At 46.3% G+C, this 18,044-nt stretch overlaps 1 protein-coding gene across 1 annotated transcript; it reads left to right on the top strand.

Annotated features, from left to right (window-relative positions):
* Window positions 1–489: 489 nt before the first annotated feature.
* Window positions 490–16,898, top strand: LOC311134585 (cholesterol side-chain cleavage enzyme, mitochondrial; the record flags this gene model as incomplete). The annotated part of the gene is made up of 10 exons (XM_084168320.1): window positions 490–547; window positions 671–893; window positions 2,041–2,196; window positions 2,717–2,916; window positions 3,358–3,561; window positions 6,526–6,686; window positions 6,894–7,060; window positions 7,405–7,483; window positions 7,592–7,783; window positions 16,776–16,898. 10 exons carry the CDS (start codon window positions 490–492, stop codon window positions 16,896–16,898), a joined length of 1,563 nt encoding a protein of 520 aa, XP_084024446.1.
* Between the last annotated feature and the right edge of the window lie 1,146 nt (window positions 16,899–18,044).

Genomic DNA, 18,044 nt, shown 5'->3' with positions numbered 1-18,044 from the left:
AATTAAGCTACCATATTATTTACAATGGAAAGATACATTTCAATAAATACAAATCTAGAAAAAGAAAGTTCATTTTTTCCAAAATGCCATGCCCAAATGCTACCGTAATTCAATAACGACCCACTTAGTACTTTTGGGGTGAAGGTGACCTCAGCTAATTTTCTTAGAAACAAGATTAAACAGACTATTCAACTTCCACACAGTCCAACAATTAAATAGCCAGCTATAACATGTTATGTTAGGAGGATGGATATTTCAGCATTCTAAGAAAGTCCCACAGTAAACAGAAGACTGGGTCTGGGTGAGGGAGGCCTTGACTTGCCATAGGGGAGGGGCTGAATATAAAGGCTGACACCATCACAACACACAAGCTGTCCCTGAAAGAAACATTGAAGGACACAGGGGAGGAGAGACAGTGGAGCGGTAGACGGAGAGAGAGCATAGAGACGGATGAGGAAGGGAGACGGACAGAGGAAGAGGTGAGCTGCTATGATGGTGAGGTGGAGTGTGTGTCGCAGCTGCCTGGCTCTGCCTATGTCTCCAGCGTGTGGACTACCCTTGCCCAGTGCCCGCCACATGTCTCCAGCGTGTGGACTACCCTTGCCCAGTGCCCGCCACATGTCTCCAGCGTGTGGACTACCCTTGCCCAGTGCCCGCCACATGTCTCCAGCGTGTGGACTACCCTTGCCCAGTGCCCGCCACAGCTCCAGTATGCCGGTGGCGCGCCAGGCTCTGTCCCCAGACAACAGCAGTATGGTCCAGGCCTTCAGTGAGATCCCAGGTCTCTGGAGAAACGGACTGGCCAATCTCTACAGTTTCTGGAAACTAGACGGATTCAGGAACATCCACAGACTCATGGTGCAAAACTTCAACACCTTCGGACCCATATACAGGTACGATACAGTCACACCCATTTACAGGTAAGAGACTGTACAACTTCAACACCGTCAGACCCATAGACAGGTACGATACAGTCAGACCCATTTACAGATTAGGAGATAGGAGGTTAATTATGATATGATCTGCAACTGTATTATTACAGGTGGTCGATCAGTGCATGGTCCTCTGTATATCAGTTAGTAGAACATGGTCCTCTGTAGAACATGGTTCTCTGTAGAACATGGTCCTCTGTAGAACATGGTCCTCTGTAGAACATGGTCCTCTGTAGAACATGGTCCTCTGTAGAACATGGTCCTCTGTAGTAGGGCTGTGCTGACATGGTCATGCTCATATTCCTAATTGTATCTGTAAGTTGATAGTCGGATCGGATGATGATTTTGGCAAAATCCCTCCCTGCATGTTCTCACTGCAAAACAGCTGCAGATTAGCAGCAGAGCGCTGAGGGGTGTGTCTGTCTCCCCTCCATTTGCAGAGGGCAGCCAAGTTTGCTGTTACTCAGTCAGAATGCCATCAGCACTTCATATTTTTTGCACAACTCTTTCCCCGCTTGTTAGATATTATACACATTGATAGCTTGATATCAAAACCTACAGTAAGAAAAAAAAATGTAATTCAGTTAAGAGGTCAAAGGAGACAAAGATATAATAAAGTATTAAGGATTGCGTACTGAAGCAGTGATACCAGTTCTGTATGATTATTATTATTATTATTATAATTCACAACTAAAAGCTTCAGCTATGGAGAGAACCATAGGTATAGCTACAACCCATTTCAACATAATGCTACAATGCAGTTGTTGCTGTTGCTGCAGACAAAACACTCAATTCTGACCTTGTATCATGTAATTAGCTTTGTTGAGGGGAGAAATATGTTCTATCAGACAAATACAACATGACACTAGCCATATATAATCATTAAAACAATTTAGAATGGGATTTCTACTTGCAAATTATGTTTGATAGTAACAAAGGTACAGTCTGCTGCCCATTCGGTTTATAAATGCTTCATTGTCTTGCAGGGAGAAGATAAGCTACTATGAGTGTGAACAAAACAAAAATAAGTGAATTTTACTAACATAACCTGTTTGAACATAAGTAACAATAACATGATTTGATGTTTCTCTGTCATTGTGCCTGACAGGGAGAAGATAGGTTACTATGATAGTGTGAACATTATAAAGCCGGAAGATGCAGCCATCCTGTTTAAGGCAGAGGGACACTACCCCAAGAGGTTAACGGTGGAGGCGTGGACCTCATACAGAGACTACAGGAACAGGAAGTATGGAGTCCTGCTCAAGTACGTACACTGTTCTGTTCTGTTATATCTGTCAAACGGTTGTTTAAGTAAGGACTTTCAAATCAATGTCCTTGTCGTCATAAGCTTTGCTCTTTGAGATTTTTTGACTATTCACACTACAGTATTGTAGCCTGGGCAACAGTCTCCTTACCTATCATTCCACTCCTTGTCATGCATTTGGTTAAATGTTAGCTAAAGAAACTGGTACCCAGGCTAACAGTTCAGGGTTTACCCAAACTCTACTGTGTCGTCTCAGATATATTTTCACATTGCCATTTCTAGCAACTATACTAGATGGTAACCAGGCCAGCCCAGTACAGCTCGGCTTGGTGTGGCCCTATACTATGGTAGATGGTAACCAGGCCAGCCCAGTACAGCTCGGCTTGGTGTGGACCTATAGTGTGAATCAGGCATTATTGACAGATTTAGTTGTTGAAATGTAGTTTTAGTCTTGCTAGTTCGGTGACATTCCAACACAGAACAATTCACAACAAGATTTGGTCTGTTTATCTCCCTGTAGGAATGGGGAGGACTGGCGTTCCAACAGGGTGATTCTGAACAGAGAGGTGATCTCTCCCAAGGTGTTGGGGAACTTTGTTCCTCTGTTGGATGAGGTTGGACAGGACTTTGTGGCCCGGGTACATAAGAAGATTGAAAGGAGTGGACAGGACAAATGGACCACCGACCTTTCTCAAGAACTCTTCAAATACGCTCTTGAATGTAAGCTTTAGTTTGGACTGTTTCCCCTAATATTTACTTGTGGCTGTCTTGAAACCTGTGATGACCACATTTTATACACTGACTCATACCAGTACCAGATTGTCTCATGTACTGTAAGGTTAACATCTTACATTTCTGCTAATATCTTACTTACTTACTTAGGCCCATCGCTCCTTAGGGGTCATAGGCCATCGACGATGACAACTGGTGTCTTAGGCTGGCGTAATGTACTGTACACTACTGTATATTATACTATATTTACCTGATGTTTTTGTATGTAGAGTAAGTTCAGTATTGTGCAATGTCTCACCTGTGCTGTGTTGTAAAGCGGTGGGTTCTGTTCAGTACGGAAGGCATCTGTGTCTAACCTGTGTTCTCTCCTCTTCAGTGATTCGATGCGTTATGTGAATGTCTGTGTCTAATGTGTTCTCTCCTCTCCAGCGGTGGGTTCTGTTCTGTACGGGGAGCGTCTGGGCCTAATGTTGGACTACATCAACCCTGAGGCCCAACACTTCATCGACTGCATCTCTCTGATGTTCAAGACTACCTCTCCCATGCTGTACATCCCCCCGGCCATGCTGAGGAGGGTAGGAGCCAAGGTCTGGAGAGATCACGTAGAGGCCTGGGATGGCATCTTCAACCAGGGTAGGACAACACTCACAGCATATCCCTGTGATATCTGCAAACATTGAAGGGTTAGGGCCAAGGTTTAGGAACAAGGGGAAGGGTTAGGGCCAATGGGAAGGGTTAGGAACCAGGGGAAGGGTTAGGGCCAATGGGAAGGGTTAGGAACAAGGGGAAGGGTTAGGGCCAATGGGAAGGGTTAGGAACCAGGGGAAGGGTTAGGGCCAATGGGAAGGGTTAGGAACCAGGGGAAGGGTTAGGGCCAATGGGAAGGGTTAGGAACCAGGGGAAGGGTTAGGAACAAGAGGAAGGGTTAGGGCCAATGGGAAGGGTTAGGAACAAGGGGAAGGGTTGGGGACAATGGGAAGGGTTAGGAACCAGGGGAAGGGTTAGGAACAAGGGGAAGGGTTAGGAACAAGGGGAAGGGTTAGAGCCATGGGGGAGACTTAGGGCCAAACATTAAAGGGTTAGGGCCAAGTGGAAGGGTTAGGGCCAAGGAGAAGGCTTAAGGTCAAGGGCCACAGGGAAGGGTTAGGGCAAATGGGAAGGGTTAGGGCCAAAGGGAAAGGTTAGGAACAAGGGGAAGTGATTGGGTGATGGGGAAGGGTTACAGCCAAGAGGAAGGGTTGGGACCAAATATTGAAGGGTTAAGGCTAAGGGGAAGAGATAAGGGGAAGGCTTAGGAACAAGGGGAAGGGTTAGGAACCAGGGGAAGGGTTAGGAACCAGGGGAAGGGTTAGGAACCAGGGGAAGGGTTAGGAACAAGGGGACGGGTTAGGAACAAGGGGAAGAGTTAGGGCCAAACATTAAAGGGTTAGGGCCAAACATTGAAGGGTTAGGGCCAAGGGGAAGAGATAGGGCCAAGGGGAAGGGTTAGGGCCAAGTGGAAGGGTTAGGAACATGGGGAAGGGTTAGGGCCAAGGGGAATGCTTAAGGTCAAGGGGAAGGGCCACGGGGAAGGGTTAGGGCCAAGGGGAAGAGATAGCACCAAGGGGAAGGGTTAGGGAGCAAACATTTAAGGGTTAGGATCAAGGGAAGAGTTAGGGCCAAGGGGAAGGGTTTGGTCCAAATGGAAGAAATAGGGAGAAAGCATTGAAGGGTTAGGGCCAAGGGGAATTGTTAGGGCCAAAGGGAAAAGATAGGGCTAAAAGGGAGGGATAGGGCCAAGGGTAAGTGTTAGGGTCAAACAATGAAGTGTTAGGGCCAAGGGGAATGGTTAGGGCCAAGGTGAAGGATTAGGGCCAAAGGGAAGGCTTAGGGCCAAGGGGAAGGGCCACGGGGAAGGGTTCAAGCCAATGTGAAGGGTTAGGGCCAAGTGGTAGGGTTAGGGCCAAGAGGAAGGCTTAATGTCAAGGGGAAGGGCCACTGAGAATGGTTAGGCCAATGGGAATGGTTAGGGCCATGGGGAAGTGTTAGGGCCAAGGGGAAGGGTTAGGGTTAGGGCCTGGCGGAAGGCTTAAGGTCAAGGGGAAGGGCCATGGAGAAGGGTTAGGGCCATAAATTGAAGTGTTAGGGCCAAGGGGAAGTGTTAGGGCCAAGGTGAAGGGTTAGGGAGCAAACATTGAATGGTTAGGGCCAAGGTGAAGGGTTAGGGCCCAGGGGAAGGGTTCATGCCAAACGGAAAGATTTGGGCTAAGAGGAAGGGTTAGGGCCAAGGGGAAATCATTGAAGGGTTAGGGCCAATGTGAAGGGATAGGGCCTTGGGGAAAGTTTAGGGAGCAAACATTGAAGGGTTAGGGCCCAGGGGAAGAGCTTGGGCCAAAAATGGAAGGGTTAGGGCCAAGGGGAAGGGTTAGGGCCAAGGGGAATGTGAAGGGTTAGGGAGCAGACATTGAAGGGTTAGGGCCCAGGAGAAGAGCTTTGGCCAAAAATGGAAGGGTTAGGGCCAAGGGAAAGGGTTAGGGCGAAGGGGAAGGGATAAGGTCAAGGGGAAGCGTTAGGGCCAAGTGGAAGGTGAAGGGTTAGGGAGCAGACATTGAAGGGTTCGGGCCAAGGGGAAGGGTTAAGGAGCAAACATTGAAGGGTACGGGCCAAGGGGAATGGTTCGGGCCAAGGGGAAGGGTTATCACCAAGTGAAAGCGTTAGGGCCAAGGAGAAGAGATAGGGAGCAAACATTGAAGGATTAGGGCAAGGGGAAGGGTTCGTGCCAAGCGGAAAGATTTGGGCTAAAGGGAAGGGTCAAGGCCAAGAGGAAAGTTTAGGGCCAAGGGGAAGTGTTAGGGCCAAGGGGTTGGGCCAAGGGGAATTGTTAGGGCCAAAGGGAAGAGATGGGGCCAGTGGGAAGGGATAGGGCCAGTGGGAAGGGTTAGGGCCAGTGGGAAGGGATAGGGCCAGTGGGAAGGGATAGGGCCAGTGGGAAGGGATAGGGCCAGTGGGAAGGGATAGGGCCAGTGGGAAGGGTTAGGGCCAATGGGAAGGGTTAGGGCCAGTGGGAAGGGTTAGGGCCAGTGGGAAGGGATAGGGCCAGTGGGAAGGGATAGGGCCAGTGGGAAGGGTTAGGGCCAGTGGGAAGGGATAGGGCCAGTGGGAAGGGATAGGGCCAGTGGGAAGGGTTAGGGCCAGTGGGAAGGGTTAGGGCCAGGGGAAGGGATAGGGCCAGTGGGAAGGGTTAGGGCCAGTGGGAAGGGATAGGGCCAGTGGGAAGGGATAGGGCCAGTGGGAAGGGATAGGGCCAGTGGGAAGGGATAGGGCCAGTGGGAAGGGATAGGGCCAGTGGGAAGGGTTAGGGCCAGTGGGAAGGGTTAGGGCCAGTGGGAAGGGTTAGGGCCAGTGGGAAGGGATAGGGCCAGTGGGAAGGGATAGGGCTGTCATCTAGCTAGGGAAACACCAGAGAAAGTAAAGCCAGGAAGAAGACAAAGAACGTTGTCTGTGATCTGTATGATGCATTTAAGATCACAGTTAACACTGTGCTGGTGTTGTGTCTGTGTCTGTATCAGTAGCTATGTTGGTTCACTGTTACACTGTCCTGATTACATGTCCCCCCAGCGGACCGCTGCATCCAGAACATCTACAGGACGATGCGTCAGGACACCACCACCCAGGGGAAGTATCCAGGAGTCCTGGCCAGCCTCCTGATGTTAGACAAGCTGTCTATAGAGGATATCAAGGCCAGCGTCACTGAACTGATGGCTGGAGGGGTAGACACGGTAACAAACGACTTGATAACGACTTCCAACAGTAATCACACCGTACATCACCTTCTCCTGTTGTTTAGACCTGGTTCGGTGAGGCTATAGGAGAGATGTCCAAGTCAACTGATTAGTTAACTAGTTAACTACCAGATAGGGTAGACAACCAACAGTATTTCAACCCTCTAGAGGTCATATAGCATTCTACTCTGTAATGTATTTCAGACATCTATCACCCTGCTGTGGACTCTGTATGAGCTGGCCAGACACCCTGACCTCCAGGAGGAGTTGAGGGCTGAGGTGGCTGTGGCCAGACAGTCTACCCAGGGAGACATGCTACAGATGCTGAAGATGATACCGCTGGTCAAAGGAGCGCTGAAGGAAACTCTGAGGTCAGACAGACAGACAAGATGATTGACAAACGAGAGCTGATGTTAACTATAATGACTACCTAACAAGACAATAACTACAAGACCAATTATTATAAACCCACACCAGCAGTATACAGTATATATCATGTCATCACTGATCATGAAAAAAAAAAATATGTCTTTGCAATGGTGCAACCTACTGGTTAGACATTAGTAGTCGAGTCACAATGATCACTTTCAGATATGAATTTCAGAGATTGCTTTGGTGAACACCTATACTCTTCATCTGTTGAGATGCCTGTAATGGGGCCACCTACTGGTTAAGCATTAAGAAAGTCAAGTCACCATCTTCTTCTGTCCATCAGGCTTCATCCGGTTGCAGTCAGCTTACAGAGATACATTACAGAGGAAATCGTCATTCAGAACTATCACATACCTTCTGGGGTAAGAGGAGACAACCTATGACAATACAGTAGCTACTGTATTTACATTTGATCAGAGACTTTGGTAGATGGTTTGAGAGGGCAGTATGTAATGTGGTGTGTTCTCTAGACTCTGGTCCAGTTGGGTCTCTATGCGATGGGTAGAGACCCAGGTGTGTTCCCCAGACCTGAGAAGTACCTCCCGTCCCGCTGGCTGCGGACAGAGAGCCAGTACTTCAGGAGCTTGGGCTTTGGGTTCGGACCCAGACAGTGTCTCGGACGACGCATCGCTGAGACGGAGATGCAGCTCTTCCTTATACATGTGAGATTCACAGCTCAAAGTTTGAATGACTGATTAAAATATGACCCCTCTATGGAAAGGGGAGACTCTCACTAACACAATGGTGTTCTCCGTTTTGCTCTCGTCTGAACGTAATCCATACAAACGAATGAAAGTATGGAGGTAGTTTTGTGACAACAAAAATAAGGGACCTCGATTCGATCTTATGAGGCAAATTTGAATTTTTGTTTTTTACATTGGGATAAAAGTAGAGACTCAGAGCTAGAAAATTGTATATCATGCACTACAGTTGAAGAACAATGGGAAAGTAATTCTGATTTGAAAGTTGATACATTTGTAACCACACTTTTGAGAAAATGGCCCTTGAATGTTTTGGTACACCAACTGGAGAGCTCTTCTTTGTCTACACCCATCCAGTATCGTTCACACCCTCTTAAGCCCCACCCATCTCTTTAAAGATCCACATGTGAGGCATTTGCTAAACTGAGTGATTAGTTTAGTAAACAACGAAAGATTTCAAGACTAAAAGTGGTGAAAGTAGCAGCCTACAATAAGGAAAAAACTGCAGGTAAAAAAACGTTATCTAGTCCTTGGCCTATATCCTAATCTGACTTTGGTGCAGGTCATGTTGTCAAATAAAATAAAACGTTGATTTTATAGTTATTAGATGACGCTTACCTGACACACTTGTCTAAATTGATGGGTCAAGTGAAGGAAATGCTATAACCAACCCCCAGCCACATCTAGCTACGTGGATGGGTCACTATTGTCTAGACATGTACACTTGTTCATGAATGAAATGGCCGTAATCACCCCCAGACACACCTGGCTAACTTGATGGGTCATGTAATCATCTGGGGAAGTGTTTTGTTTAGACATGTAGTCTTGTCTTTTGTTTAGAAATGTAGCTAGCTAGCTAGCTAAACAATGAACCGGCATAATCCCAAATCATACTACTACAAACCAATACAAACATTGTCATAGCTGTACGAATGTCCAGATAGCTAGAGCTAATCAACCAGGTTCAATGTTAGCTAGCTAACATTAGGCTATAACTAAGAATTCAAATGGATTTCTGATTTGAATAATATTACTACACAGGTCATACACGTAATGTTAGCTAGCGAGCCAGCAATCTAACGTTCGCTAGCTAGCAAACAGTACGCTTGAACTTGCAATTAAAATGACTTTCTGATAAAATTAGAAACATATAATATCTGAAAATGTAGCTAGACTCTTACCCGTATACAGTACCAGTCAAAAGTTTGGACACACCTACTCATTCAAGAGTTTTTCTTTATTTTTACTATTTTCTACATTGTAGAAAAATAGTGAAGACATCAAAACTATGAAATAACACATATGGAACCATGTAGTAACCAAAAAAGTGTTAAACAAATCAAAATATATTTAATATTTGAGATTCTTCAAAATAGCCACCATTTGCCTTGATGACAGCTTTGCACACTATTGGCATTCTCTCAACCAGCTTCATGAGGTAGTCACCTGGAATGCATTTCAATTAACAGGTGTGCCATGTTAAAAGTTAATTTGTGGAATTTCTTTCCTCCTTAATGCGTTTGAGCCAGTCAGTTGTGTTGTGACAAGGTAGGGGAGGTATACAGAAGATAGCCCTATTTGGTACACGAGCAATGGATATTAGACCCGTGGAAATCTGTCCTTTGGGGCTAGAATGGCACCGGAGAAGATGGCTGCCGTTTTACAGCCCTCTAACCAATTGTACTATTATGTGTGTTTTTCCGCGTTATTTGTAATTTATTTTGTACATAATGTTTCTGCCAAGGTCTCTTATAACCAAAAAGAGCTTCTGGATATCAGGACAGCGATTTCTCACCTCGTATTGGACAAAATAATTTTTATTCAACGAGGTGGCCGCAAAGGATATCCTACAGACACCCGACAAGGCCCAAATCCCCGTAATTCGCATGAGGAAGAGACTGAGATATCGTGGACGTAGGTCGGGGTGCCTTGTAAGGATCCGACGGCGAGCGAGTAAACTGCCGCTCCCATCAATCCTATTAGCCAATCTTCAATCATTTGAGAATAAATTGGATGACCTAAGATTACGGTTATCCTAGCAACGGGACATTAAAAACTGTAATATCTTATGTTTCACCGAGTCGTGGCTGAACGACGACATGGACAACATACAGCTAGCAGGCTATACGTTACATCGGCAGGATAGAACGGCGGACTCCGTTAAGACAAGGGGTGGCGGTCTGTGTATATTTGTAAACAACAGCTGGTGCACAAAATCAAATACTAAGGAAGTCTCGAAGTTTTTCTCACCTGAGGTAGGGTATCTTATGATATGCTGTAGACCACACTATTTACCGAGAGAGTTTTCATCTATATTTTTCATAGCCGTCTATTTACCACCACAAACCAATGCTGGAATTAAGATTGCACTGAATGAGCTGTATAAGGCCATAAGTCAACAGGAAAACGCTCATCCAGAGGCAGCACTCCTAGTGGCCGGGGACTTTAATGCAGGGAAACTTAAATCCGTTCTACCTAATTTCTACCAGCATGTTAAATGTGCAACCAGAGGGAAAAAAACTCTAGACCACCTTTACTCCACACACAGAGACGCATACAAAGCTCTCCCTCGCCCTCCATTTGGCAAATCTGACCATAACTCTATCCTCCTGATTCCTGCTTATAAGCAAAAACTAAAGCAGGAAGTACCAGTGACTCGGTTAAAAAAAAAGTGGTCAGATGACGCAGATGCTAAGCTACAGGACTGTTTTTCTTCAGATAGCATTGAGGAGTACACCACATCAGTCACTGGCTTCATCAATAAGTGCATCGATGATGTCGTCCCCACAGTGACCGTACGTACATACCCCAACCAGAAGCCATGGATTACAGGCAACATCCACACTGAGCTAAAGGGTAGAGCTGCCGCTTTCAAGGAGCGGGACTCTAACCCGGACGCTTATAAGAAATCTCGCTATGCCCTCCGACGAACCATCAAACAGGCAAAGAGTCAATACAGGACTAAGATTGAATCGTACTACACCGGCTCTGACGCTCGTCGGATGTGGCAGGGCTTGAAAACTATTACAGACTACAAAGGGAAGCACAGCCGCGAGCTTCCCAGTGACACAAGCCTACCAGATGAGCTAAACCACTTCTATGCTCGCTTCGAGGCAAGCAACACTGAAGCATGCATGAGAACACCAGCTGTTCCGGATGACTATGTGATCACGCTCTCCGTAGCCGATGTGAGTAAGACTTTTAAGCAGGTCAACTTTCACAAGGCCGCAGGGCCAGACGGATTACCAGGACGTGTACTCCGAGCATGTGCTGACCAACTGGCAAGTGTCTTCACTGACATTTTCAACATGTCCCTGACTGAGTCTGTAATACCAACATGTTTCAAGCAGACCACCATAGTCCCCGTGCCCAAGGACACTAAGATAACCTGCCTAAATGACTACCGACCCGTAGCACTGACGTCTGTAGCCATGAAGTGCTTTGAAAGGCTGGTCATGGCTCACATCAACACCATTATCCCAGAAACCCTAGACCCACTCCAATTTGCATACCGCCCCAACAGATCCACAGATGGTGCAATCTCTATTGCACTCCACACTGCCCTTTCCCACCTGGACAAGAGGAACACCTACGTGAGAATGCTATTCATTGACTACAGCTCAGCATTCAACACCATAGTGCCCTCAAAGCTCATCACTAAGCTAAGGATCCTGGGACTAAACACCTCCCTCTGCAACTGGATCCTGGACTTCCTGACGGGCCGCCCCCAGGTGGTAAGGGTAGGTAACAACACATCTGCCACACTGATCCTCAACACGGGGGCCCCTCAGGGGTGCGTGCTCAGTCCCCTCTTGTACTCCCTGTTCACCCATGACTGCATGGCCAGGCACGACTCCAACACCATCATTAAGTTTGCAGACGACACAACAGTGGTAGGCCTGATCACTGACAACGATGAGACAGCCTATAGGGAGGAGGTCAGAGACCTGGCCGTGTGGTGCCAGGATAACAACCTCTCCCTCAACGTGACCAAGACAAAGGAGATGATTGTGGACTACAGGAAAAAAAAGAGGACTGAGCACGCCCCCATTCTCATCGACGGGGCTGTAGTGGAACAGGTTGAGAGCTTCAAGTTCCTTGGTGTTCACATCACCAACGAACTATCATGGTCCAAACACACCAAGACAGTCGTGAAGAGGGCACGACAAAGCCTATTCCCCCTCAGGGGACTGAAAAGATTCGGCATGGGTCCTCAGATTCTCAAAAAAGTCTACAGCTGCACCATCGAGAGCATCCTGACTGGTTGCATCACTGCCTGGTATGACAACTGCTTGGCCTCCGACCGCAAGGCACTACAGAGGGTAGTGCGTACGGCCCAGTACATCACTGGGGCCAAGCTTCCTGCCATCCAGGACCTCTATACCAGGCGGTGTCAGAGGAAGGCCCTCAAAATTGTCAAAGACTCCAGCCACCCTAGTCATAGACTGTTCTCTCTGCTACCGCAGGGCAAGCGGTACCGGAGTGCCAAGTCTAGGTCCAAAAGACTTCTCAACAGCTTCTACCCCCAAGCCATAAGACTCCTGAACAGCTAATCATGGCTACCCAGACTATTTGCACTGCCCCCCCACCCCATCTTTTTACGCTGCTGCTACTCTGTTAATTATTTATGCATAGTCACTTTAACTCTACCCACATGTACATATTACTTCAACTACCTCAACTAGCCGGTGCCCCCGCACATTGACTCTGCACCGGTACCCCCCTGTATATATAGCCTCCCTACTGTTATTTTATTTTACTTCTGCTCTTTTTTTTCTCAACACTTTTTTGTTGTTGTTTTATTTTACTTTTTTATTAAAAATAAATGCACTGTTGGTTAAGGGCTGTAAGTAAGCATTTCACTGTAATGTCTGCACCTGTTGTATTCGGCGCATGTGGCCAATACAATTTGATTTGATTTGATTTGATAAATCCAAATTTGAGATTTTTGGTTCCAACCGCTGTGTCTTTGTGAGACGCAGAGTAGGTGAACGGATGATCTCCGCATGCGTGGTTCCCACTGTGAAGCATGGAGGAGGAGGTGTGCTGGTGTGGGGGTGCTTTGCTGGTGACACTGTCAGTGATTTATTTAGAATTCAAGGCACACTTAACCAGCATGGCTACCACAGCATTCTGCAGCGATACGCCATCCCATCTGGTTTTCAACAGGACAATGACCCAAAACCAAAACACACCTCCAGGCTGCGTAAGGGCTATGTAGAAAATAGTAAAAATAAAGAAAAACCCTTGAATGAGTAGGTATGTCCAAACGTTTGACTGGTACTGTACATAGATGAATGTTTCATGGCAGACTGGAACCATTTATCTCTGTTTTGTTTGTAGCTACATCTTGTTTGGCCAGCATTGTGTAATGTCACTCCGGTTCACACTGACCGTGGCGTGTGCAGAAAGTAGCAAATCACTTTTTCCAACTGATCTGTCTATAGAACCTGCTAAATTGAGGGCATCAATGTTGTTGAGAAAAGTAGCAAAACTTTTGTAGTTTTTCGATGGCTAACGTTATATCTTTCAAAAACTATGCGGTAGAAAGGACTATCAACACATACTGAACAGCTCACGTTATAGACAGAAGCATGCTACATGGCAGACCAATCCAAGCTCATCTCCCGGCATGTCCAGCCTAACCATTATCTCAGCCAATTATGGCTAGCGGGAAGGTTCCTGTCTTTTTCCGTGGCTTAATAAACTAGGCTCGTAATTTAAATTTTTTATTGGTATTTACGGATGGAATACATGTGTGTTATTAAAAATATATACAATTGTCTTATCAAACACAAACTTGGTTACACATGTGTCCTTCACTAAAAAAGGTGCAGAAATAGTTTTAAGCTGAACTATCTACAATATTATTATTAGCATTCATGTTCGTTTTACATCCCAGGTGTAGATGATTAGATTTCACTTTCACCATAGCTTGTATATGTCATGATAGTCTTTGAAGCCAGGAAAAAAAGCAAACTGGTATTTCGGACAGAAGATCACCCTTTTCTCCCCCTGTGTTTTGTGCTGCAGTTCTTCCTTTTGTGTGTTGATCAATAACTGTAGATCACAGACAGACAGATAAAATATCCTCCTGATCTGTGGAGTCCCGGCTTTCGGATCAACATATTCCGTGTTTATTTTGTTTATGCTTCACAACGCTAATCGGAATGTAGGTGGCAGCCATCTTTAAATGAGGTCATCGGCTCGGCCTGCCCTTATAAATTAGTATGCCCATATATGGTAGTAAGTCACACTGTTGTGAAGGCACCGATAGCCAAGGTACTCAGCTTTCTGCAGACACCCTGCTTTTGCAGATAGGGGCTACCGTTCTCATACCAGACTGATTTGAATTTTAAAAATCTAATAGTGTCCCCAAATATTTAAGTTAAGGCACATGAAAGTTCAATTAAAAAAATGTATGTTTACGTTCATATGTGAAGTAGTGATGTGCGACATACTCCTAGTTTCCTGAAACAAGTCGAATATGTGAGAGGGTGAGGTCAAAAGAGAAGAGGAGTGGAAAGAAGGAGGCAGAGAGAAATGAGTCAAATGTAGACGTAGGGAGGTTGAAGTCACCCAGAACTGTAAGGGGTGAGCCATCCTCAGGAAAGGAACTTATCAAAGCGTCAAGCTCATTGATGAACTCTCCAAGGGAACCTGGAGGGCGATAAATGACAAGGATGTTAAGCTTGAATGGGCTAGTGACTGTGACAGCATGGAATTCAAATGAGGAGATAGACAGATGGGGCAGGGGAAAAAGAGAGAATGTCCACTTGGGAGAGATGAGGATTCCTGTGCCACCACCCCGCTGACCAGATGCTCTCGGGTTATGCAAGAACACATGGTAAGACGAGGAGAGAGCAGTAGGAGTAGCAGTGTTTTCAGTGGTAATCCATGTTTCCGTCACCGCCAAGAAGTCGAGGGACTGGAGGGTAGCATAGGCTGAGATGAACTCTGCCTTGTTGGCAGCAGAACGGCAGTTCCAGAGGCTGCCTGAGACCTGGAACTCCATGTGGGTGGTGCGTGCAGGGACCACCAGGTTAGAGAGTCAGCAGCCACGCGGTGTGAGGCGTTTGTGTAGCCTGTGCGGAGAGGAGAGAACAGGGATAGACAGAGGCATAGTTGACAGGCTACAGAAAATGGCTACAATAATGCAAAGGAGATTGGAATGAAATGAACTAAACATCTGGGAAAAGAGAGAGCGGGGCCTCCCTCACTAACGTTTCACTGAAACACCCAAATATAACTCTCCCAACTTCCACCTCAGAAACTATAATTGTTGTAAACTACAGCGGTTCAATGTTTTCTAGGAATAGACTAACTTAGTTTATTCAGCTAGCTAACTTGGTACAGTATTCTTCCGTGAAAATCGTCCAGGGCACCTAGTCATATGACGCCACAGCCAACTAGCATGCCGGACTCCAACAACACGGTTTAGCACCAATACTCGGCCACAACAAACCACCAGTGTGTCAACACGCCAAGCAGATCATTCGTGTCCGTGTCTAATGTTGTGGGTTAGTCCGACAGCTTGAGCGAGTCCGTTGTCAACTTATTCAGCCAGTTAGTTAGCTAGAATAGTTAGCATACTAGCTAGCCATTGCTATCTGCCAACGAATAAACCCCTCCTCCCACGGCACGAACACACAGAGAGAGCCAAGCTAACGTTAACTAGTCACCCATGTCACGAATTCCCTTGAACGACTCTGGCTGCCAGTATGTAAAAACAAAACACAAATGTAGGTTATAACTTACCCCTAGCAGCTACTGTTAGCTAGCCAAGTGCAAAGCTAGCCACTGAATTGACTCAGGCAGTTCGCGTCTGTTCGCTAGGTCATTCCAGCCATTGTTTAGTAGCTATCCAGGTAGCAACAAGCTAGCTAAAATTCAAGCACAGTAGCCACTTACTACCTAACGTTAACGCTTCAGACAATGAGGTTAGAAAAACAGCTGAATGGTAGGCATTATTGTATGTAATTATTGTAGGCAGCTAGCTGGCGTAACAACTATCCACAGTTGCAAATAGTTACCAGTGGCTACCCGCTAGCTAGTCCAGGTAGTGGGTTAGCTAGCTTCGTGCTTCACCGGGCTCAGGCGAATACAATACTAACCTACAATAATTACATACAACAACCCACGATAACTACCTACAATACCTAACTACAATCTAAATACATAGTTTAAGCTTTACTCGACAAAGCCCAAACTATGTATATAAACCATATAAGCCAAGCTTACCTCCCGCCAGAGAGAGACACAACCTCACCCGACACTCACTACCCGACGACCTCACCCGACACTCACTACCCGACGACCTCACCCGACACTCACTACCCGACGACCTCACCCGACACTCACTACCCGACGACCTCACCCGACACTCACTACCCGACGACCTCACCCGACACTCACTACCCGACGACCTCACCCGACACTCACTACCCGACGACCTCACCCGACACTCACTAACTGTAAGTCGCTCTGGATAAGAGACTAAAAGCTAAATGACTAAAATGTTAAATGTAAATGTAGGACAGACACTTAAAACCTTATGATGTATTTTTTTACTGTCTTTTTTGCCATTTATGAATGTGTTATTCAATATGTTTCTATGGGTTATAGCAGTCAAAGCCCAATTCTATATTTTATCTAATATATTTTAATTGTATTTATATTTATACCTAAAGGGGTCCAAAATCAAATAGCTAAATGATCCATGGTATGACCATCTTAAAACAATTCAAAATAGGTTTTTAAGCCTTTAGCCTGAAGACTTGGGGACTACTTTAGTTCAAACAACTTATTTAGTTTTGAATTAACTTTCATTTAGGTTAAATGACAGTTTTTTTATTCAGTTTGAATTTTTCCTTGCAATAGTGCAATGTCACAGGAGAGACAGAACAGGCAGTGGTTGTAACACTGTACATTTGTCTCTGTCCTGTCACTGCAGATGCTGGAGAACTTCAGAGTAGATAAACAGCGTCAGGTGGAGGTGCACAGTACCTTTGAGTTGATCTTGTTGCCAGAGAAACCCATTCTACTGACCCTGAAGCCTCTACACAGCAGCCGGTGACATCAGGAAGCCTCTACACAGCAGCCGGTGACATCATGAAGCCTCTACACAGCAGCCGGTGACATCATGAAGCCTCTACACAGCAGCCGGTGACATCATGAAGCCTCTAAACAGCAGCCGGTGACATCATGAAGCCTCTACACAGCAGCCAGTGACATCATGAAGCCTCTACACAGCAGCCGGTGACATCAGGAAGCCTCTACACAGCAGCCAGTGACATCATGAAGCCTCTACACAGCAGCCGGTGACATCATGAAGCCTCTACACAGCAGCCGGTGACATCATGAAGCCTCTACACAGCAGCCGGTGACATCATGAAGCCTCTAAACAGCAGCCGGTGACATCATGAAGCCTCTACACAGCAGCCAGTGACATCATGAAGCCTCTACACAGCAGCCGGTGACATCAGGAAGCCTCTACACAGCAGCCAGTGACATCATGAAGCCTCTACACAGCAGCCGGTGACATCATGAAGCCTCTACACAGCAGCCGGTGACATCATGAAGCCTCTACACAGCAGCCGGTGACATCATGAAGCCTCTAAACAGCAGCCGGTGACATCATGAAGCCTCTACACAGCAGCCAGTGACATCATGAAGCCTCTACACAGCAGCCGGTGACATCATGAAGCCTCTACACAGCAGCCGGTGACATCAGGAAGCCTCTACACAGCAGCCGGTGACATCATGAAGCCTCTACTTTGTAATGTCAAAGTGGAAGAAAAATAAAACTATAATATATCTTGACTAGATTGTCTTTATCTGTTGTTGTCTGAGACTGTCTAACTGGCTAGGGCCATCTACTTTAAGTGCTTCCTGTCTTCCCAGGAGCCTACTTGATGTGTGAACTGCTGACTGCTCATAACTTGCAGATGATTGTTGACACATCAACCAGGATTAAGGGGCGGGGCAATTTGTGACTTGTTGTTTTGGTAATCAGTGGCTGTATTGGAGGGGGAGAGGTGTGCTCTTCACCTCTGCAATTAGCAATTAGTTCACTTCAGTCTCCCCTGTTTTCTCAGCTGTGTCGTAGCAAAACTACTACCGTTGCCGAAACAAAGACGGTTCTGCGAAGTTGTTCATCTGCTGCCCTTCAGTCCCCAGAGAACACTGCTACTCCAGCTGCTCTCTCTTCATCTGACTATGT

The sequence above is a fragment of the Coregonus lavaretus genome, assembly GCF_964263955.1.
Source record: "Coregonus lavaretus genome assembly, chromosome: 9".
In the NCBI taxonomy this organism is placed as follows: Eukaryota; Metazoa; Chordata; class Actinopteri; order Salmoniformes; family Salmonidae; genus Coregonus; species Coregonus lavaretus.
Note: the sequence above shows the minus strand (reverse complement) of the source record. Positions and strands in the feature narration are given on the sequence as shown.